We start from the raw sequence: 23,533 nt of genomic DNA on the forward strand, positions 1-23,533 counted from the left end.
GAGAGATGTCTCCTAAATCAGCTACAAATGAAGTCTCAGTGAAGAAAAGGAGCTCACATCTATTCAAATAGTCCCAAGTCCCCATTCTGCCAAACGGTGTGTTTATTGGTTTGATCAGCTACCAAATAATTGCAGTGGTACAGTAAATAGTATTAAGCACTATCTGTCTTCCGAAGCCTGGAGTTTCTCAGCTTGAAGAGGCAGGGTTTCCCTTCCCCTCCCCCCCACCTCCCATAAGTTTACTTTATCGTTTACAGTTCATGAAAGAAGTAAGAAGGAGTAGTCCAGCACAAACTGAGATCTGTAGGTAGATACCATAAAATAATTTCCATTGTAGGGTGAGCTGCCTAGCAGGCAATCAACAGTGTCAGTCAAGAAGTAGCTGTGGTTAATGAGAGGCACATTGCCTGGCTGGTTTAGCATTTTAACAAAGGAGGTCTAGCACAGTTTTGATTCAACTCGAATTTTATCAGCCAAACATAGTAGGAAATCAGTAATTAGACAATTTTAAGTATTTAAACCAACTATAGTTGAGGAATCTGAAATATAGATTATAAAAGGATGTACTATTTTAAATGGAAATGTTATGGTAATACATTCTAGAATTAACCTTTTAGTTAATTTAAGACTGCCTTTTGTTTTGTTAAAAAATTAAAGGTCGTCTACAGTGGTGACATTTCAAAGACTTTACCTGAGTTTTTTAGTGGAAATAAACAGATTTTTTTTCTGTGTCCTACGATGACATTGGTAAAAACTACAGCAAGGAAGCCCAACATGAGTTGTTATTTGTGATGCTGCTTAGGCAGATTTGTGTCCAGGTATTACATATTTGATTTTAAAAAATTAATATTATTGTTTAATTTTTTTTTTAAATGAAGATGCAAACTAGGCTTTATTTTGCAGCTTAAGTAATTTTTATCTCAAAGACTCAGCTTTTCCTATTTTTCTTTTCCATTCTGTGAGAATGAAGAAAGAAAAATTTGGTCAAATCTGCTGGTGAAAGTAATGCATAGCCCACTGAGTATAGTCACCAAGAGATTAATGCAGCTCTCTTGTCTTTTTTTCACTCTGGCTTAGTTCCTGCAAAATCATGTGCCTACATGATTTACACCCATGAACTGTCATATTGTGTGTCATCGCTAGGAAAAAAAGGTTTATTCTATCTCAAGTTACCGAATACTGAATCAGATTTAAGAAAGTCAAAGACCTTGTAGTGTCAGAAAAAGTTAGGAGTTAGTTACTGGTGGCAGGAGCAGTTGAGTTAGTATTACAATGTAAGGATTTTTCTTTACTCATACCTCCTGTCATTACATTTGTAATTGATTTCAGAACACTCCTTTTTCTCTGGGTAATGTCACTTCCATACGTGCAAGCACAGAAGTTAATAGTGTGCTTACACAGTCTGAGGCACTGTTGGGAACAGCCCTTCTGTGGAATGAAGTAGCAACTTTAGTGGAAATGTAATGAACAAGGGGATTAAAATGGAAGCATTTAGGCATATATAGATTTTCAACTTTCATGTCTTTTAAGCGATGTCTGTAATTCTGATGAAAATTCTTCTTGAGTTGTGAAACAGTGGGCTCTACTCAGAAAACAATCTAGAATTCCTTGGATGCAAAATATATTTTTTCACTTAGTGCAGAATGTGATTTATATAACATCTCAGCTGACATGATCTGACATGTTTTTATGAATTCCTTTGCAAGGCAAAAGTGCCTCTAGTTGCAATTTATAGTAATGAGACTGTCTGCTGTAGAGTAACTGATTACAATGAAGGTATAAGAAGCAGGCATGTTTGCCTTTCCAGCTCATTACCCTTCCCTTGTTTCTCGAGTACCTAAGCCCGTGTTCTGGGGCAGTTGTATCTGTAGGTCTCCAAAAGCATTCTGTTTGTCCAAACACATTTTTGTGCACTTCACCAAATATAGTCAGATGGTATTTTCGACTGGAGTTCAGCTAATTGGGTTGAATACTATATCTGACAGATAAATTTGAAAAAAATACAACAGAGCTCCATCTGTAAACAAATTATGTAAACAAATATTTACATGAGAACTTTTCAGTGATCTTTAGAATAGTGAATGGTAAATTGTGTCTTAGGGTCAAAAGCAATATTATGATAGTGCTCAGTTGTCTTCATTATGCACTTATGGATTATATTAGGGGACAAGTGGACCAGGTCCTGAAGTGGGCAGTTGTTTACTTGTGGTTTTGATGGATAAGTAGCAAAAGCCTGATGTGTATGCGCGGGCATATATTCACAGATTCATGTTAAAATACTATTGAGAAAATTATCCAAATTTAAATCCTGCTAGAAGAAGATCATCTATTTCCTCCTAGTAAGTACTCATAGAAAGTTCCCGTAGCCATTTGCTGAAATAATTTTTGTCTTAGAGCCCCATTCAGCAAACACAGCTGGGAGTTTTGCTCTTCTGAGAAATTAGTGTAGCAAGCTGTACTTGCAAGCACGGAAACATTGTGAAGATCTGGCCCCTGGGGAGCTTAGTGCAAAATTCTTTTTGAACATCCCAGAATGGAGAAAATCCTGACTATGCAGAGCCTCTGACAGAAGCTGTAATAGTGGAAGATAGGGGGAGGAGTTGCCAAGGCAGTGAAGAACTTCAAAGAACACTGGAACTAGGGGCGAAAGTTCAGCCTAATTCTTGTGCTATCTGAACTCGCTCACCCACCTCTCTTGCAGTGCATCTGCATAACACGTCTGAGGTCTGGTTGTTGCAATAACTTCACTTTTCTGGAGTATGACTGAAAATGTGTTGTTAAAAAAAAATGGTTGTTGGCGAAAACGTTTCGAGTAAAATTCCATGAGGAAGCCTAGACTGAGCGAAGTCTCCTCCCAGGAGGGACACACACCTTCCCACCTTGCCTTCCCCAGCTCTGTGCTCCTGCCACTTAACTTGTTATGGTCTTAGACACCTCAGTGACCCAACTCAGCTCCCTGCCATGGCAGAAAGAAAAGCTGCCAGGTTAGTGCCTTGAATCAGTAAGCAAAAGGAACAATGGATTAAGCAAAGGGCTCATAACCATGAAGCTCGGAGCAGGAGGGGGGAAAGGAGTAGAAGCTTTCTTCCTTTTCAGCATCTCTAAGCATTAAATATATTGAGGAATAAACTCAGTAAATCACAAAAGCACAGTGTAAGTGCTTTCATTCTGGGTGAAAATCTGGGACTTGCTGGTAAACCTATTGATCAGACCAGGATTTCATTTCAGGTTTTGTCTTTGATTTATGTGCATTGATATTCGTGAGTAGACCTTTGAAATATGGTTGTGCAGTCTCTGATAAATACTTTGAATCCAACTCAAGGGAATGTGTTGAAAACAACTCTAAGAACCTATTTACCTAAATAAATGTAAAACTTAATTATGGTGCAATAAAATATTTTCCCACCATGATTTGTGCTGCTGCCAGCCTATGACACTTGGTATGGAACATTAGTAAATAAGTCTATGAGTTACTCCCTGAAATAAATTGTCCTAGCCATCTTGATTAATTTACTGATTACTGAACATAAATATTCAGATCCTATCTGAATTTAAATTACAGAAACTCAAATGCTGATGGTGAAGACACAGACTTGGGGTAGCAATGCAGTTGGTTGTTAGTTTAGCTTAGAGCAGAAGTGGCAGAAACCCCCTCTTTGCAGCTGATGGATAGACAGTGTGTCAGAAGATGGCCTTGGTGTTCAGCTCCTGCTTTTCACCTGTCTGTGGTGCATCAGCCACACCCTACAACTTCAGGATCCTATAGCCCTTAGGGGAAGGGCTGCATCAGCAGGAGCTGCACCCTTATTTCACCTCTGAGGATGGGCTCTGCAGGTTACTGGGGCCTGGAGAACCTTCCAATGCCAGTGCTGAGTGCCTTGATGGTGGAGGTCTTTCATTGCCATGATCATGAGCCAGATGACCTTTATGAACACTGAATTTACATGGGAGGAAGAATTTTCTTGTTCTGAAGATGTATCTGTTGATCATTTTCTTCTGTGCTTTATTGATGTTGTGGAGGTGCTGCAGATGTAGCAAGTACACAATTTCAAAATTCAGAGTGGTAGAGCATGTACTTTTAGAGGAAAAATGCAATTCACAGCTTCTTTGGCAAACTGAAATATATAATGTGTCTCATAAATATAAGCTGTTCCAGGTACTTCAGGAACTATTCTATCAAGGTTTATGTGAATATTTTTATTTTAAAGATATTGAAACTGAGATAAGATTAAGGCTCATTATTGAACGTTTGCTTAACTTCTGACACATGACTTTGTTCCCTCACTTTGTATTCTAAATTGGGTCATTAAAATCAGATTGCGCATTATAAACAAACATCTTTCTGTTTATAGGTGATTATAAAACAAACATGGAGGGTAAAGGCTGTAATTTTGAAACACATAGAACTTATATGCCCCTTTGAAATCTATATGTAAATTAGTTTCTCACACTCCGGCCAAGATGATGTAAGGTGGACCCCAGAGAGCTGGTACAGTGTTGATGGTGTACTCAGGGGAGTTGAAGCACTGTAAAGACATTTGCAGGTCAGAAATGAAGTTAATTGACAGGGAAGTGTGTGAGGACAGGAAAAATTTGCACAGTGCTTGTCAGTCGGTAGAGCTGTCAGTTCTTCACTTGACTACTAGTATTTGTCGAACAAACACAACAGGACTTCATTTCAGGGAAAGGGAAAAAAAAGCAAAAAAAGCAACTTAGGAAAGAGTGGTGTTTTGTGGTTTTGTTTTAAGGTGCCCACATGTATGCACCTACTGTACACAGTCCCCAGTCTGGCTCGTCACTGCTGCTGGTGAGCCTGTTGTCTGCAGCAGAGCTTTGCAGAACGGGACCTGCTCTGGCTTTTCCTCAGGTATTCTTCAAGCCCATGCTTGAGTGTACAAGCTTGATTTTGCACTAATGATGGCAACTCCATCTTTTTGATGTATCTTACCATACATGACTTTCTCTGTCTTCTTCCTTTTTTTCCATGGGTGTTATGATTCCTGCCTGCTCTTCGTTGCATTAGTACCAAATCTGCTTACAATGCAAATAGTGCCTGTTTCATTCATGGCTCTAAAATGTATGTCCCTATTTATAGATGTGTAAAGACCAGGCAAGAGGCTGAATATTTTTTTTTTCTGTAGCAGCAGTTCACTGACAAATCTGAAGCTATTTCTTGGCCTTAGATACCAAAATAACAACACACAAAGGAATAAAATTTATGTCTGGCTGATTTGTGGTTGCACCTTCCACTCTAACCATTGTGCAGTGATTTACCTTTTCATTGACATTAACTGCTGTCAATCTTTAAACATATTTTAATTGTAGAATTTTTTTAATTTCTTTCTTATTTCCAAAATTCTCATGAAATAGTAACCATTCAAGCCTGGCCAATATGGTGAATAATGTCATCCAAGAAAACCCAGCACATCAAAATCGAACATATTGTGGCTTAGAAAGGGCCTTTTATCTGGTTAAAAACCAGAGTATATGACCCTGCTTTAGAACCCCATGAAGCGAAGTTTTAGAAAAAATGTTTGTGCATTCCAAGATTTTGCTTCATCTTTTATTAATATCTGTATTAAAATGTAAATATTTAAATATATAAAAATTAAATATCTGCATGGAGTCATTGTTTCATAGAAAATACTTAGCAAATATTTTTTGCTTACTTCTTCTATTGTTCCATAAATTTATTCTGCACAAAATGTAAAAATACGCAGTCAAAAAAGCATGTCAAAAGAGTAAGCCATTCTTAGTAGTATCTGTTAAAAAATAAATATTATTCAATATAATGTTGATGAATTTTCTACATAGTTAATAGAAAAGCAGAAAAAGCAATATGCTTTGTTATTTTGGACAGTCTTTATTATTTTATTCTACAATGTATTCAGAACTGTTTACACACTTTGACTGTTTTATAGTTTCAAACTATATCAAATGTCTGGCAACATTATCAGGCTAATGGTAGAAATGAGATCTTGAAGAGTCATTTCAGTTCATTCCACAGATGAGAGTTGGATTTTGTCTTGTGTTTTAATTACTGATTATGAGCAGCCTCCTTAAATTTCTCTTACATTGTAATCCTTTACAGTAATTAAGTTTCATACTTGTGCTTCCCAGAATATACAGGGTATATTTAGGAAGGGGATTTGTTTGACACTGGAAATGCTTCTATAAAGAAGTATCTTGTCATGTCTTTCAAGTAATAAATAGTGCTTTCCGTAATATAAAATGCTGGTGTGGCATTAACAGGAGATTGTGTTGCTCACTGTGTTCATATTCTTATACCAGTCATCAGTGAAGGAATGGCAACAATTATGTATAATTGTGCAATTTATATTAAGTGTCTTTCCAAGAACATTTAAGGAAGCGTGGAAGGAATGAACAGCAAGCCAAAATAAATAGGAGTCAAAGCATGTCACTAGAGGTGCAACCCCAGTGGCCACAGCAGATGCATTCTGTGAGCACTGCAGGGAGCAAAGGACTGCTCTTTTTTCACAGTGAGCTGTTGGATTTAAAGGAAAAACCTCTGCAGTTTAGGTGATGGGAAAATCAGAGACTGGTTGGAGGACTCCCAGAGAGAATGAGCTGTTGCATTCAGATAAAAAACCCCCACTATTACACTGATTGTGCGCATGTATTTTATAATGAGTGATAATATGGCATTTTTTTATCATATTCTAGTGTAGAGTATAAGTAATTTGGTACTTTGGTACCAGTATATTTGAAATGGTACAGCTGGAAAAGATTATTTGTTTTCCCTTTTCAGATCATCATGGAGATTTTTTTCTTATTGTTGAATATATTCATGTGATTGTTTTGAAGACTGCATTCTTAAACGACAGCTTCTCATTGTGTATGCAATACCTCACTCTTAGCAGATCATATACTTCTGCAAAAGTCATTGTTTCATAATAATTTTCTTTTCCTAAAAAATAAAAGAAAAAAAAAAGAAGAAAAAAAGAAAATTTACAGAAGATTTTGTGTATAAAGTGTTTGACATGTTCACAGCATTACTATATCCTGTTTTTACTGACCTCTCCTCATCCTTACTTAGCTAGATACAGATTTGTTTCATTACCTGTGTACTGGGAATACATAAAGAAAAACAATTATTATGACATAACTTATCTCTGAAGGAGCTTCCCATGTAATAAAGTTTACTCTGTTGCTTTGGCTGTTAGAAATTCTTTTCATGCTTTCAGTTCTAATAGATGAATTTAAGCCAAAAATTAAAAATCTGTTTCTGTATGATACTCAGCTTCACATATCCCTTTATTAACACTTTACAGGAAATGCTTAATATCTCTCAAAGTTCAGCCCAGCATTCTGTTGCCTTGGCTTGAATAGGGTATTTAAAAGTATTTTTGCATTGTTGTGGCTCAGCTTCCTGCCACAGTTTTTATCTTTCTCAGTGTGACCGGGTGCGATGAGAGGATGGATGCTCAGGGAACTGAGCATTGTGGTGACAATCCCCTCAATACCCTCAAGGTGGGGAAATGAGGTGCCCACAGTCACTTTTTCACTAGTGGGTCTTCAGAAGGCCCTGAAGTGGTCAGGGGAGCAGAGTTGTAAGGAAATGCGGGAGATCCAGTCTGGACTCACAGGGGTTTGCAATAGACTGTGAGTTTCCCATTTAAAGCAGATCCAGGGCTGAGAGACCATCTGTCCTACAGAGGCACTGAATGCCCTGAGGGGAAATAGCTACTTTGGTTGAATTTTGAGATAAGTAAGGGAAGCCATGAATTTGATTTAGAACAGAAATGGTAAAGTAGCAGCTTAAATGCATAGAACTGTTTTTAAAATAATGGCTTAGTTTTGCCAGTCTGCTATTTGTTAAGATTGATAAACATTACTGGAAAGATTCTTGAGTACTTTCAGTTGTCTCCAGGTTTCCAGACAAGTCTTTCTTTCTGTATTTACACTGTCTCTCTGCAAGCCTACAAGCAAACAAACAAAGCAGAACATGTAAATTGCTACACTCTATTTCCAAAATGCACCAGAGCTGTTCATAAGTTTTCCTTTTTTTCCTGAATCAGCAACTCTGGGTAATTTAAAGAAGCTCTGAATGATTTATAGAGGCACTCTTAGACCCTGTGGTCACCTTTTTCCCTCAGGATCAAAAGGAATTGCTCATTTATAACTGCAAGGAACAATATGCCTGACTACCTGCAAGTCTGTTCACACCTGTTGAATGCAATTTATAACAAAGTCCTTGAAAATATTATTTTTATGATCATATTTGCATACATTTTATAGATTAGGCATCTCAGTTTTGGCATTGCTAAGTCAATAAGATTGAGACTGTTCTTTGCAAACAAGGCATGCTTCTTGCATCTCAGAAAATATGTAGGAAAACTGTTGTCAGTACTTGAACTGATATATCACGGTGCAAGTACTGAAAAGTCCAGGCACTTATCTTGAACTTTATCAGCATAATCTCAAATACAGGGTTTTACAAATAAATAATTTTGCCTATGTTCTGGAGCTTCAGATTGGAAGGGACCTCAGGGCATCTCTAGTACAACCTCCAGCCTGAAGCAGCATCAGCAAAAAGATCAGGCCAGGTTGCTTTGGGCTATATGCATTCTGGTCTTGAAAATGCTCAAGAATGGAGGGTGCACACCCTCTCAAGAGCAATGTCTGTCTGTCCTGATGTCCAGTCAGAAACTCTCTTGTTTCAATTTAGCTCTGCTGTCCCTTTCTCTCCCGACACAGTGCTGTAAGGAGTCTGGCTCGGTATTGGTGATAATATTGTCAAAGCTATTGGAAGGCAGCTATTTCCCTGTTTGAGACAAAAATGGAGACAGATTACTCAAGCCTTTTAATAAGAACAGATAATGTTGATAGGCGCATTAGCACATAGGAAATTATATCAAGTTCTCTTCTCAGAAAATTCTGTAATGAGTTTTTCCTTAACAAAAATAAATAATCAGATACTGTTAGATTGTGATCTAGTAGATGTTTACAGGATTGTATTTGTTGTTATGTGTTTTCCTAACATGTTAGGAAATAGAGTACTGGAAACTGAGACAAATGTGCCACATACTGAATCTAAGACAAGGAAATCGTGTCCAAATCACAGGAAGCCTTGGGACATGTGAGTGCAGAGAGGGCAACACGGCAGCGTTTCAGATACTGCTTTGGATTATTCTTGAGAGCATTCCCTGGTATGACAGTGACTGAGACCCAATCGAGCATACAGTGTTTACATCCCTCCAGCCTCTTCCCTGGGGGATGGGGCAGGAAGAGGAGAGGGAAGGAAGCAAGGGATGATTGATGGCTTTTGAAAAGCTTTTCCCTGCGAGGGGAAGGTGTGGTCACTATACACGTCTCCAGCTAACAAAGCCCTCCCGTAGGTGGAGCAGATGTAAGCTTTGTCACCCCTTTGGGGTGACAGCAACACTGTCCAGAAAATATTTTTCTTGTTTTTCAGTTGTGAATAGAGATATGAACAGGAGAAGTAGCCTGTCACTGTTCCAGTTTGTACTGTTTTAAGACAGTTCTTCAGCATTGAGTCTGATGGTGACGTCTGTGGCCAAGGGGCTGGAAGAAGTAAGATCAGAGCACAGATCGACTGCTGTGTGTGGTACATCTCAGGAAGGCATGAGCACACACAGCTACATTTCTGTCAAATTATGCCACAGGTACATGAGCGTATTAAGCCAATATAATCTGATACTGCTGCCAAAACAAGCACTCATATCCACCCTCTTGCCCCTGCCTATTTTTGCTCACTGCTTCCTCCATCCATTACACTGGCATAAGCAGCAGCACAGCCACATGCTGAACCTAACAAAGGAAATGATCTGGAAGAAAATTAACCTGATCAGAGGGAAAAAAAAAAAAAAAAAAAAGGTTTCACCCAGAATCAGTTGCTGAACTGTTGCTTTTTCAGCATTGATGCCAACTGATGTTGTTGTGAAGCAGGCATGATGCCTTAGCCACACCAGGGAATCTGAATTTCTCCTAGCATTAAGCCTCTGTGCTAGCTTTATGCCAGCAGTGGGAATACGAATGTTCTATGATCTAACATGAAGTTAGGTAGTACAGATAGACGGTACCTGAGCTGACATAAAGTCTGCTGGTACAAACTTGTGCCATCAAATATTTCCCAGTGACAGTGATCACGATGTGGCTGCAGTACTTCTCATCCAGTACTAGAGACCTTAAACTTGTGCTATCAAATCAAGGCCAAACAGAATGAGATCCATTTTAGGACTTGAAAGAGGGGGAAAAAAAAGGAAAGTTATGCAGAATGCAGTTCTGCCAAGTGTTGATGCTTTCCTGTTGTTTGTTGCATTCAGATGGGCTCTGATCTGTAGTCGCAATAGTAGTAGCAATATATTAGGGTACCAAAACAGAAATTATTTCTAGGGAAGTCAGTAATTGAAGATTATGTGTTTTTGTAAATATTAACGTTGTCAGATAGTATTTGACTTTTCAGTAATGAACTACCTGGCAATTTTCTGTTTCTTCCCAGCTGTTTCCCGTGGCCATGTTGGGGTGTATGGGACCGGGGCCACCGTATTGTCAGAAAGAGGAAGAGAAACCAAAAGGTGCCTGATGATGCATGTCCATGACAGAAGTTCTACAGTGATCAGTCAGTGTCCTGACAGAGCTATAGCTCAGGACTTTCTTAGAAACTAGATTGTCAACATCAGTGGGTAGTGTAAATATAGTAATGTAAACAGCACAGACTAGCAGGAGTGAAATTGGGAACTCCTTCACTCCGTAGGTCCCAGCCTTATAGCCTAAGAACGGTAACGTTTCCTAGGCCTAAATTTCGTGAAGAAACTAAGAATTTCCTCTCGCTTCCCAAATGCTGCCTTGAGGCACCGGAGAGGGCTGTGACCGGATGTTCCTCCCCCCCTCCCCATCCCTAGTCAAGAAAAACTTAAGGGAGTTAAAGGGCGCAGTGTTTATCGCCTGGCAGCGGCCGGCCCCGCGGTCGGGGGGTGCAGCAGGGGCGGCAGTCCCCTCCGCAGCCGCGGGCCGTCCCGCTCGGGCCGCTCGGGGGTCGGGACCCCGCCGGGCGCGCCCCGCGGCGGAATGCGCGGCACGCGGGCCCGCCGCCCCCCCGCGCCCCTCTCGGGCGCAACCATTGCTGGGTGCGGGGGGGTCCGCGCCCGCCGCCCCGCTCCGCGCCCGCCCCGGCGCCGCGCCCCGCTCCGCGCCCCCCTCTCCGCGCAGGACGGGGCGGGGCGCCAGCACCGCGGCCGCTGCGCGCTCCCCCGCCCGCGGCTCGGCGCCTCCCCGCCCGCTCCCTCCCCCTGCTGGGCGGTGGTTGAGGCCGGCGGGAGGTGGGGCCGGGCCGGGCTGGGCTGGGGCAGCCGGCGGCGGTCAGCGGGGGCCCGTGGATGGCAGCCGGGGCGGCCGCCGCGGGGTAGGGGTAGGGGCAGGGGCAGGGGCAGGGTCGGCGCGGAGCGGGGCCGGGCGGGGCGGGGGCCGAGCGGAGGATTCGCGGAGCCGCGGCCGGTGGAGAAGGCACGGAGGCGGAGAGCGCCCTGCAGCCCCGCCGCGCCGCAGCCCGGCGGCCGCCAAAGTTGCTCCCCATCCCGAGGGGGAGCGGGGGATCAGGCGGGGCGATGATCTTCCCCAGCAGCAACAGCAGCGCGGCGGGCGGCGGTCGGACCCCGTATCGGAAGCAGGTAAGGGAGGGGGTGTGTGGGTTTGTGGCTCCCCCCGCGTTCTCCCCGCAGCCCCGAGGTGCTGGGGGAGGAGTGGGGAGAGGGGAGGCGACTGGCGTGAGTTGCGCCTTGCAGCCTGCTGACTTCTCGAGAGCTGGGATTTGAAAAATGAAACTCTTTTTTTTTTTTTTTTTTTTTTTTTTAAACCTCCTCTCAAGAGCCGCGCCTTGACCTTGGCGGGTGCCGGGCGGCCGGCCCGGGTCACCTTCGCGGGGCGTGCGGGGCGGTGCGGGCGGGGGCGGCCCCGCCGGGAGCGGCAACAGGTTAGAAAGGACCCGGTGTCGCAACAGCGAAACTTGGGGCTGGATATTTTTCACTCGGCATGAAATGAGCGAGGGGATCCGGGCGCGTTTTTTTCTTTCAAATAACCCTCCAGAAAACCCCCGCCGCCCTTGGGGTGCGCCCCGGCTCCCTCCGAGGGGGGCCCGGGGGGACCCTGGGGCGTTTTATGGGAAGAGAGATTTCTCTGATAAACTCGGAGCACTCGCATCTATGGAGCTGTACTGAAAGAGGTATTTCTTTGTTTGTTTGTTTAGTCGCTGGAAATAAAATATTTGAAATAGTTGCGTTACAACCTCGCTGTACCGTTTGTCTTTGGCTGCACTTTTTTTACTCACACAAGACGCGATGTTGGTATTAATATTACATTATTTACTGCTTAGTGCATTATTTTTCATCGACTCTTCGATTAAATTAAAAAAAGAAACGAAAAAAACTTACATTTGAAGTTAATGGGAAAGTGTGCTCTGTGTGTGTGCCAGAGGGTAAATGGAGTAGAGGTCACTGACAAGCTACCGGCTTGACAAAGCACGCCAAAAATACTATGGCAGGCTTCTTTCCAGGTGAGAAAAAACCCTTCCGTGTCTGCTGCACTTCGTGGCCGAAATGAGTAATTTGACGGGTTCAGTCAGCAATACTGGGGAAGTTTGTCCTATTTTGCTTGGGGTCAGAACACGTTAAGGGTAGAAATAGGAAATCAGATCTCACTGCTGCACACACTGAAGCGCTTCATATAGATAATAAGGATATAGGCTTGGAAATTTTGAAGTCTTGGTACATTGTTGGGATGACACATGATCTGCGTTGCTAACCTGCATGACAGTGAAAGTTAGACTCTCATATTTTCTTGAAGCTTAAGGAAAAATTGCTATTTCCTTTCTCCTCCCTGTTATTTTGTAGAAATATATTTTTTGATAAGAATCACTGGTGTGTTATCTCAGCAGTGCTCTGCAGATGCTGCCCAGCAGTGCATGGAGTTATCTTTGCATCTTGTACTCCAAGTGTTCAAGTCCATACATAACAAAACATGCTTATTGTGTGTGCTGGTTTTGGTTTGTTGTTAATAAATGTCCTGGATACGCCCATGCCGATCATCTTGTCTGGTGCTCCCGCATACTTTACAAATGAAGCCAGTGCATCGGATACAATTTCGCGCTCTCCCAGAGAGGACCATTAATCAAGGACGGCCCCTTGTGTGGCTGAGCCGAGTGTCGGTGCGGGGCAGGCTGTTGGCAGGAGCCGAGGGCAGTGGGGCCAGGCCTCGTGCTGGCAGGGCTGTGTTTTATGTGTGGATGTGAGTTTGCCTGCTGGTCTGGAGCAGGCTGATAAGATGCTCTTCTTTTCACAGTGCACTCCTTAGATTCAAAGAGCTAAAAGGGCCGACTGAATCAGAAAAACAAACAGACCCTTTTTCCCCAATAGGCAGAGAAAGAAATGAATGCAGGGGTATTATGTGGGCTTAAGACCCTGGGTACCAAAGGTTTCTTTTGTTAGTGTGTAGCTATTCTCTGCTCAAACACTTCCTACATAAGGAGCCGGGGTCTGTGCTTTTCTCCAGTTAAGTCCATGGAAAACTCCTATTAACTTCATTCATGTAGACTAACGTCGATTAGCAGTTGGCTTTCTGATCTCCCTTTCACTCAGACTTCACCTGCAGGGGTGAGCTGATGTCAAACAGTGCTGAAGAGCGCTACAAGCCTAATTTTTCAACTCTTCTATAATAATATAGAAAACTATAATAATTAAGAAAATATATAATAATTAAGAAAACTTGAGATTAAGTCTCTGTATGCTCTGTGTAACCCATATTCAAACAATTCCATTGTAGTTGAGCTTTAGCCTGAGACACTAGGTACTGTGAGTGTAGGAAAAGTTGTCAACCAATGTCTCCAAAAGGAGTAACTGGATTTCCTCTGCTAACAGTGTGTAGTATGTGAAGCTGAAACAATTTTAAGTAACTTATAAGAGAAATTAAAATCTTTTGAGCAGCTTGTATGTCTCTATTGGTATTTTTAAACATATCAGAATAATAAAAAAATGCTTCATGTTAAGTACTATCTCATTTCATTTTTAAGAGTATAGCAGATTCAGTTGAAAAAATGAGTGATTAACTGATAAAAGGCAAGGTGACACTAACCTGATTTATTTTTAAGCCATTGTAATATAATGTGGATTTCTACCTTAATTTAAAACATTGACAAAATGCCATATAGGTAGAGTAGGTTCAGATCTGTGCCCATACTCTCTTTTTGTTTTCCCAAATAACTATGTTCTGTTTTATAAACAAATCTGTGCTTATAATACTATGTTTGTTACCTGTTGTATCTACACTGTAGAACTCAGGCATGTAGGAGTGAGTCAACGTTCTCAATTTCAGGTCAGATTTGATTGGCCTGATCATCTCTCTTCTGTAGTACTTTAAGAGTACTAAAATGTGGTCTCTGCTCAGAAGGATTTCCTGCATTATGGGCATATTAAAAATACTCTTACCAGGCTTAAAATTGAGATGTTGCTTAAATGAGTGACAGCTCTTCTGAGAATTAATTTGAAATGCAGATGTGGGTCTTGTTAAAGAATGAAAGCCACACAATATCTGCAATAATAACCTATCACAACACTCAGAGCCATACATCCTGTCTGAAAAAAGATAGGTGTAAGCTAATATTTTTGCTATCAAGGTTACTTGAGCTATTGCAAAGAATGCACGTGTGTGCATCTGTGATGAAAAGGAAACGAAATTACATACAATACACTGCTTAATACAGGCTTTTTTAGCTCTTGGTTTGTTGAGAACAAGATGATTCTCTGTCCCTCCTCCCACTTTTGTCATTCTCATGTAAATGGGGAGGCGCTCCTCTGAAGTAAATATTTCTACACTCTGTAAAATTATCGTAAATGGAAAATTAGGCTTTCTCCTGCCATCTGCTCTTTGAATCAACAGAGCTGCTCTAGCTATTTGATTAGGGATTTTAAATCGCTTTGTGCAGGGAGGTTCCTCTGCTCTCAGGTTTCTGGGAGAGGAAGCCAGAAGCAGCTCTGGAGGCCTGGGAAGGAGGAGATTGCAGGGTCCTACCAGCACAGCCTGGGTGCTCAGCCCGGTGTCTGTGCCTTTTAACAGCTTTTGCCCAGTAACACTGGTTCTTGTTACATTTTGATGAGTGTAATGTTTATCTCGCCAGCATAAGGAGATTTACATAGTTTGCTGCTTTCGAGAGGATTACCTGGGCGTAGCTGCATGTGAGGAATTTAACACTGATTTGATGTTTGGCCTGTGTATGGGGGGACAGATAAAGCTTTTGATCAATCTTTTCGTGTAGCTCTGTTAGTATGAAGTGTTGTGTCGCAGGCTGAGCTTTCTGTAAATTGAAGGTTAAGGCAAGTTTCTAACAGCAGTTAAATGGAGAAAGCTTTTGCCAATTTCAGGCTAAAAGTGTAGATTAGCCTTTCACTCTATCTATAGGTTTAACCTATCAAGAAGCTCCACCTGTAATCCCGCTTTACGATTTCCCAGTTGGCGCTGTGTGTGGTGTGAGAAGGAACCTCATTAAACTTGCAAGACCTGGGCATGGCCATAACTCAAACCATGCAGCTCCATGGAGCAATCTGTGCCCAGAGGGGTTTGACAGGACACCTCCTGTGTGTGTGGATGGTGCTGTGCTGAGAGAAGGCTGAGGAGCCTGAGATTGAGCAGATATCTTTTGTTACAGAAATAATCGGGATTTGTTTCTTTTTGTTTCTTTCTCTCGAAACTGTAAGAATTGTAATTTTGTATCACTGGCTTGAGGCGCCAGACTCTATTTCCCTTTACATTGTATACAATGTTAAAGGGTCTACCTGGGTTTCACAAAACTGAACTCCTACATTAAGCTCCAGCTGCTTTGATTTTTCAAGTGAAACTCTAAGATTGTTTGTGGAGTTCGGCTTTATTCTCAAGGGAGCAAAACTACTCAATCAGTGTGTTTCTATACTTGTACCAAAACCTGAATGAAAGAAATAAAAGGAAACACCTTATCTTGTTCAGGCATGATGTTATAGATTATGAAAAGTGATATAATTGTCTTATCTGTACTTGGCAATTTGAAGTTTTTGTTTAGTATTTCTAACAGGGTGAACAATATATTTTTGTCTCTAGAAATGTTATTGTTTAAAGTATGTCTTTGCTATTTAGTTTCATATGGAAGGGAATATAGAAGTCTGTGTCTTGAACATCTGCTGTTTTGTTTTGGGTTCATTTTTTCCCCCTGAAACTTCCAAGTGTTAAAAAAATTGCTTGAGTTAACACATTTCAGAAGAGTTAGATCCTTTAAAGTGTAACTGCTGGCAGGGAGGAGAGGGGAAGGAAGGAAGGGAGTGGAAAATCCTTTCCTGAGAGCTTGAGATGGCTTGTAAAACATCCGCACAGTGCTGCAACCAAGTAAATAAAAATAATGATCATTTGACATTAAAACTGTTTTGGTCTGTGTTTTTTCCCCTCTTTTAAATTTGTGGTTGAAATTGACTTTTGTTGTTGCACGAGATGGTGTATAACAAAAGAAGTCAATGGAGACTACGATCCTCTAGTGGGTTTCCCTCATGGATCTGTTTCCAGCTTCTAATAAATGTTTTTCACCTTTTTTGCAGCCAGTTGTTTTAAAATACGTTACTTAACAGACAGTGTGAAGGCTTATAAATCTGTAATCCTAATGAAGAGGTGCATGGAGATATTTTGATATTGGAAGAAGTGTTGGTGAGAAGTATTCTAGAAAGCCAACAGATGCACATTTGAAAGTTCTTGAGCCTTGTTGAAGTAATTGTGAGTTATTTTGCATACGTTTCAGAATTGCAGTGTACTGTGGTTATTATAACAGCCCTGCAGAAGCCACTGTATTTGCAGCTTCCTGATGCAACAGGAAAGGGAAGGGATGAGTTAGAAATAAAGGAGAAACAAGGAGGGGAACCATGGATAGATAAGCACAAGCCTCCTAACCCAGCAACTTAGGAAACGTACGCACAACAAAAAAATCATGTGCTGTAAGGGCTGGTTACTGTGATTAGCACAGCTTTAGCTGTTTCCCTCAAGAGACTGCAGTTAAGGCAGTGTAGCTGCAGCTGTGTATTGACTCACAAAGTAGTTTTAAACTGCAGTTGAAGTAATTGAATGCTGGTGAGAGATTGCTTTAAACAAATTCAAGATTACCTAGTTTGTGGCAGTTTGAGTTAGTTTATTTCTAGGAACTTAAATTTAAATTTAGTAACTTTTATTACCGGTTATGTAAATTGATTTTTAACAGTAAAACTCTATACCAGTTTTAAGACTTAACCTGTGCATTAAGATGCGTTGGCTTAAAAATATCTAGCAAGTATTTTGAAGTCTTACAAGCTCTTCAAAACAAAAATATAGTTGCAACATTTCAAAAATGTCTTTTTTGGAATTTATGATGTTGTGTAAGGATATATCAGCTCTGGGACTGTCACAAAATAGTAGCTGACAACTACAGAACTGTATAAATATATAATAATATGATTTATAGTAATACCTTTTTGTTCATGTCCCCATAAAAGCCATGTTGTACATTTAACTATAATTGTTTAGGAAATCACTGGTGTGTGTCTTATTTGTTTAAAGTATTCTGCTCTAGAAAAGTGATGTGTAAAATAGAGTATTTAGAATTTACTTATTCGATAGAATTGTAGAACTTTGTGAGGTTGCAGTGGAAACAAACAACAAATTGTTCCGGGGAGCCTCATTTGGGCCTCATTTTTCTTTGTTGAAGAACAGCAGAAACACCAGGGCAGAGTGAGCATCAAACTTAGTCTAGCCTGATGCTTACCTGTTTGTGAAATGAAATTCTTCTTTGCTGCAACTAAATATATGTAACTTCATTTCACCATTGATTCTATTTCTTTACAGTGTCTCTTATTGGCATTGGCACTTTCACACCTTATTGTGAGGGTTTTTTTCTGCTTAGATGAGAAGGGATTTATTTCTTTCCTTACCTTCTATTGTTTTCTGTCCTTTTATATCAGAATCTCCTCTACCATATGGTGCTTTGTTCAGTAAAGTGGAAACATGAGTCTTTTGGTTAAAACAGCTCATATATTCTGTCATTTGGGTACTTACAGCATAACAATGTTAGAATTCAGTCCTTTAGGATATTCGAGGTATGTGTATGGCACTTCCATTTTTATTGTGCTTGAGGGGTGAAATATAAGGATTCAGGTGTGAGTTTGGATGAGGGTTAAAAGGGAGCTTTTGTCAGGATTGTGTGTCACTACAGGGCACTTTCATGTCTGTGGTCTTAGCAGCTCCCAGGAAGGCTGCTGCAACTTGGTGAAGGATTATCCAGTTATCTTTGAAAATCTGAAGTAGTCTTCATAGCTCCTTGGCTACTCTGAGATGATTCACAATCCTGCTTTAAGGTTTACTTGACCCACAGAAACTTTATCAGGTTGTGCTTGTGCCACTGCAACAATCCAAAATCACTCCAAACACCAGGCAGGCAAGGGTAAAATCAAATGTGCATCCTTGTTAGCAAGTCCACAAATAAAAATACAGTATTATTAAAACAGAAAAATTAAAAAAAAAAAAAAATCCCCCAAAAAACCAAAAAACCAACCTTGATCAAAATAGTAGTATAGTAGCTGGAAGTTTCTTTTACCTTATATGCAGGCATGTGGCACACAACCTCCAGTCTTCTCAGAGAGACTGGTTATTGTCCAACCCTGTCACCTCCAATTGTGTTTGGAGAAGAGACTCTGATTTAAGGCTTTGTATTTCTCTGTATTTTATTTGTACTTAACCCACTTGAAGGGTAAGGGGTAGATACTGCTTTTTATTTTGTAAGTCGATGATGCCTCTTTCACCAGACCATTGGTTGTTTTTCCAGCTTTGGAAGCAGTGATGTCTCTTGGGCATCCCAAGGTGCAATGCTGCCTGCCCAGGCTTTGGAGTGCTCTTCAGTTGAGCACTAAAGAAGTGGTTGGTGTGTTGCAAAGGAGATCCCATGTATGAAATGATGAAGGATTTTTGTGTCTTGTGGTCTTTTTCTTTCTCTTCTGCCTATGTGCACAATTTGCTAATAATGCTTTAAACAGTTGTGCAGCAGATATTTTGGTGGGCTACTGTGGGAGTAGGGAAGACCTTGTCACTCCAGGTGCTGCAGGTGACTGGCAGGTGTGTGTCACCTGTGTGCCCACCTTTGAGCATGGCCACGGTGACCCATTTGGAACTGTTTGTATTGCCACATGCATGTGTGGTGTTCTGGCTTAGCTTAGCTAATCACTTAGCCAAGGTTTTAAATAACCTATTACAACATGAAACTCTTTGAAGAATGCAGTGTAGAAGGCACATACAGTAGAAGTCTGTGTTAACTCGGCCCCCCGTGGCTGTGCTGTGGGAGAGGAGGGACCCGGGGGCTGCCGTGCCCTGGCCAGGGATGTGCCTCCTGCGAGCCCGGAAGAGCCACACTGGATAAAGCTGGGCTTGGGCAGAGCTGGCACACAGTTCCATGGATTTCTGTCTGGTATGAAAGCAACCACCAGCAGACAAGATCCTTTGAAGTGTTTAGTGGTCTGTCTTCCAGATGAGTGTTCTGTGTAATTTGGAAAAAAACATTTGAGATAGGTATTAAATACGATTGTTTAGCTACTAACCTTTGAAACGGGCATTTTTTTTGGCTTTTATTTAGCATTCCAGGAAATATATCTCTGAATGCTACTTGTGAGAAACACTTTTCAAAACAGGGATTTAAGAAAAGTGTTTCACTTCAACAAAAATAGAAATTATAAGATTTCTTCATTGTCTTAGGGTAACAGTGTGCACATATACATGTAAATATTCCAGAATTAGGGACATTTTTTGAGATGAGAGAACCAGTTATATCCTGAAGTACTGAGGAGCTATAGAATACATCTGAAATCTTCAGTAATTTTAATGGTGTAGAATACTAAGATGTAATTCAGTATATAGAATTTCAGCTTTGAAATTGCCTATGATACCTAGGGCACACTGTGGCACCAGTAGAAGGGGCCTTTTAGGTTTTTTTTAAGTGCTCTAAGAGCTGCCTCCATTCCCAGTTACAATATTCTACAATGCAAGATGGAAATGGTTAAGGAAGTCATTGTTTCAGCATTAGGTCGATATTGTAATTGCTGTAGTGACAAAATCATGTTAACTTTGGAAGCAGACTTTGTCAGATTGCCAGCAAACATACTGTTCTTAGATCTATCAGATGTGGAGTGTCATGGTCTCAGAAGTCACTAAGGACTGTAGACTGGCATAGTCATTATAAAAGGCTCTCTGGCTTTTCATGTAACCATTCTTTATGTGTTCTGGTGAGTTGTTGGGAATTCCCTGCTCTAAAGTTCCTGACAATTTGGTGCTTTCTGGACCAAATAATAAGTTTTGCAACTTTATTATTGTTTTAGTATTATTAATGTATGGGGTTTTATTTCCGTATATTAGATGCTAGCTGATCTGTGTGTCTTATCCTTCTATCAAAAGACGTTATTTTGGTGTGAGACTTCTGTTGACCCTCTTTCAAAATGACTGAATCCATCTCCACCTTTTTCATTTCCTGAAATAAGTGCTGTGTTGTGTCATTGTCCTGGGTAATAGTAGAAATCCCAGGTCAGCCACACCTATAAAGGTTATTCATAAGGATTAGTTGGTGACCTAAAGTTCAAAATCATCCTGTCACTGATATTTTGGATAATCTTGACTAAATTGTTAAGGTTTGACTCTTCAAAAGGTACTTGCTAATATTAGTTTTCTACATTTCAGATTTTGCACAGAAATATAGTAGCACCTGCAAGTGGTTCAAATACTACAGCAATTAGGATTAAGTATCTTGAAAAAAAAAAATACACATGCACCCATACCTACATGGATGTCTATGTTTGTCTGCCCCCTGAAGCTCAGGATAGGACAGATTATTTGGAATGATAGAACTCTGTTCAAATTCTGCCTGTCACTTACTATGTAAGTAGTTTCTTTATGTCTATGGGAACATCCATCTGAACTCTGTTATTCCTATTTCCAGATTAACAGCAATGGCAGAGTTCATTTTGGCAAGAAACTGGACTGTTGAAACTATGTAGAACTCTAGTTTTTGAAAAGAGTAAAGGTTGGTTTACTGTTAGCAATAGGTAAGTTTATTTCTAAGCAGATGTTTGTTGGGCAGAAAGGGAATCAACCGTGAAAATATTACTGAAAATGGGAATAACTCCCTGAAGTTCAGTGGCTTAGATTTCACAGGAATTTAATCCAATTATCTTTAGTGCTTTTATGGCCTTATCTTTCCTATGAAATGTACTTTCTTAGGATTTATTTCCACCTTTTTTTTTTTTTTTTTTACTGGGAAGTCCTTATTCCAGTATTCTGTTGTCCCATTTAAATTTTGAAATCAAATTAAATTGAATAAATTCAAATATTTGTCTATTTTTGTTGGTTTTTGTTTGGTTTTGGGGGGGCTTGGTAGTTTTTTGCTTTTTTTAAAAGGAAATGCAATACTCAGTCATTCAATTTATGGTGACTTTTGTAGTGCACCAATGGTGGTGTACAAGATTATTGGTGTTAAACATCCAACTGTTGTGCAGATGGATAAGCTGTAAAGGTAGAATTAATGCTAAGAAAAGTGCAGCTGAACGTACTTACTGAAAATGTGATTCCTTGAAACAAAGGACTGGGGTTTTGCAGTAAGCAAAGGCAAGTGATTAATTTATCTTAAAATCTTAGCCATTGGCAGGGCAGATTCCTTTTCACTGCAGTGTTTTAAAGTTAATTATCCATTCCAGATGTATTTATTAGAAGTATTTTCCTTCATCTGTAACTTTCTGGTGTGTTCAGAGGTATGATTCCTCAGCTGAGTTCTTGTACCAAGGGTCAGAATATTACTATTGTAATTGTGGATGAGTTAGGCTCTGTGCCCAAATGAACTGGTTTGTTCCTGACTAGTCATCTCTCCATACATACGTAGCATCAGACATGCTTCAGGCCACATGTCTTTTCACCACCCAGAGGTGGAGACTGTCTCCCACAGGTGCTGCAGCTGTTGTGGCAGCTGTGCTGATGCGTGGCCTGCTGGCTGCAGGGGCTTCTGGACACTTTGGTGGCCGCTGTGAGCACCCCTTGGATCATCTTCTTGTAGCTGTAGCCGCTCACATGTCTGAATCAGACTTACCTGCACTGCCACAACCAGTTCTGCCTGGCAGTTGAATTGCTCATATATTATTAATGTTGTGTTAGTAGTATGTCTGGAAGCTTTCCTAGGTGTTATCTAATTCTTGTGTTTTTTTCATTTCAGAATTGACAATGATTCATTGTGCAGTCAGACATTCCCCCAGCAGCTATTTGGATGCACCAAGGAATGGCATCCTGCGTTTGCTTAGCATACAGCTGCTAAATCTTTGTAACTGATCTTCAGAACAAAGTTTCTGGGTGTAAAAGGGATTGTTCATTATCATACACTGCGAAGTCATGAACGTTTTAATTTTAGAATACGTCATATTGTGTGGCTTGACTTTCTGACATCTGAATAATATTCTTAACTACTTAAAACCACGTTTCTCTCAGAATTCAAAATCTGAGTTAAAAAGTAGCTGCATGAGTTAGAGCAGTAGTTTGCAAAAGAAGAAAAGTTCTGTCTCTTGGTTCAAATCAAGAGTGAAATTTTAAATTAGAAGGCAATATGCAAGAAAAATTGATGAGGGCTGTGGAAGTGACTTAGAACAATTCTTCTGTTTGTATGATTCAGTATAAATTACAGCTATCAAGAAGAGCAGGAAATTATAAGTAAAGTAATAACATGGGGTTTTTTTTAATTGCCTGCACAAGGATTTTGGACAAGATTGTAATTTGTAAAAAATCAGCAGTCAGAAAGTATTGGATCTAATAAGTGATAAGCATTTACCAAAACATCATCCTTTACAGAATGAGAAAAGACTGACTTGAGTTTGTTTCAGATCAGGCTGTAAGGAAAATCTGATCCTAAGGCCAGAGCAGCATTGCTGCATGTGGTATGTACACAGGATTTCACTTACTTTTAGCAAACAGGTTTGTGCATGCTACTTGTTGCCTTACTTGTAGGACTCAGGCAGAGGTACCACGTGTGTTTGCTGCAGCTGTGTATGAAAAACCAGCGTTGGTTTAGTTCCTGTTTGTTTGACAGCCTGATGCTGTTTTGTTACCACTTTCATGAGTCAGCACCATTGGTAAATAAAACAATCTGAACTTCCTTTTTTGTTTTGTTTTGTTTAATTCTCCTTGTTCTTTTGATGAGCAAGAGGAAACAGGAGGAAGAGTAAGTAACCATAGGGGCAAGGATGCTGTTTTTTGAAGTAATGCAAACCTAAGTTACTCGTTGAACTGCCATCTTGGTCTATGGCTCCACAATTGCCTCCACTGCACTTGGATGTGTTCAGCCCAACTGAGAGAAAGGTTGACTTGAAAGCTGAGCTGCCAGCAGGACCAGCAAAGCCATCTTTATTGGTACTGCACCAAAGCCATTTTATCAGACCAGCAGATCTAACCACCTGTCTCAAAGCTTTTTGATATCCCTACTGTTCTTTTCCTTTTCACTATCTGC

At 40.6% G+C, this 23,533-nt stretch overlaps 1 protein-coding gene across 4 annotated transcripts in view; it reads left to right on the top strand.

Moving 5' to 3' along the window:
• Positions 1 to 23,533, top strand: part of RBMS1 (RNA binding motif single stranded interacting protein 1) — a 143,051-nt gene that overhangs the window by 40,727 nt on the left and 78,791 nt on the right. Inside the window, exon 1 of one of the 4 annotated variants that reach the window (XM_083865774.1) lies at positions 11,423 to 11,651. The exons of 2 other annotated variants lie outside the window; for them this stretch is intronic. In XM_083865774.1, the coding sequence (XP_083721900.1) occupies positions 11,589 to 11,651 (63 nt within the window). In that variant the 5' untranslated portion in view covers positions 11,423 to 11,588. One more of the 4 variants, XM_083865773.1, reaches the window with a different exon arrangement.

The sequence above is a fragment of the Zosterops lateralis genome (genome assembly GCF_965231275.1).
Source record: "Zosterops lateralis genome assembly, chromosome: 7".
NCBI classification, from domain to species: domain Eukaryota; kingdom Metazoa; phylum Chordata; class Aves; order Passeriformes; family Zosteropidae; genus Zosterops; species Zosterops lateralis.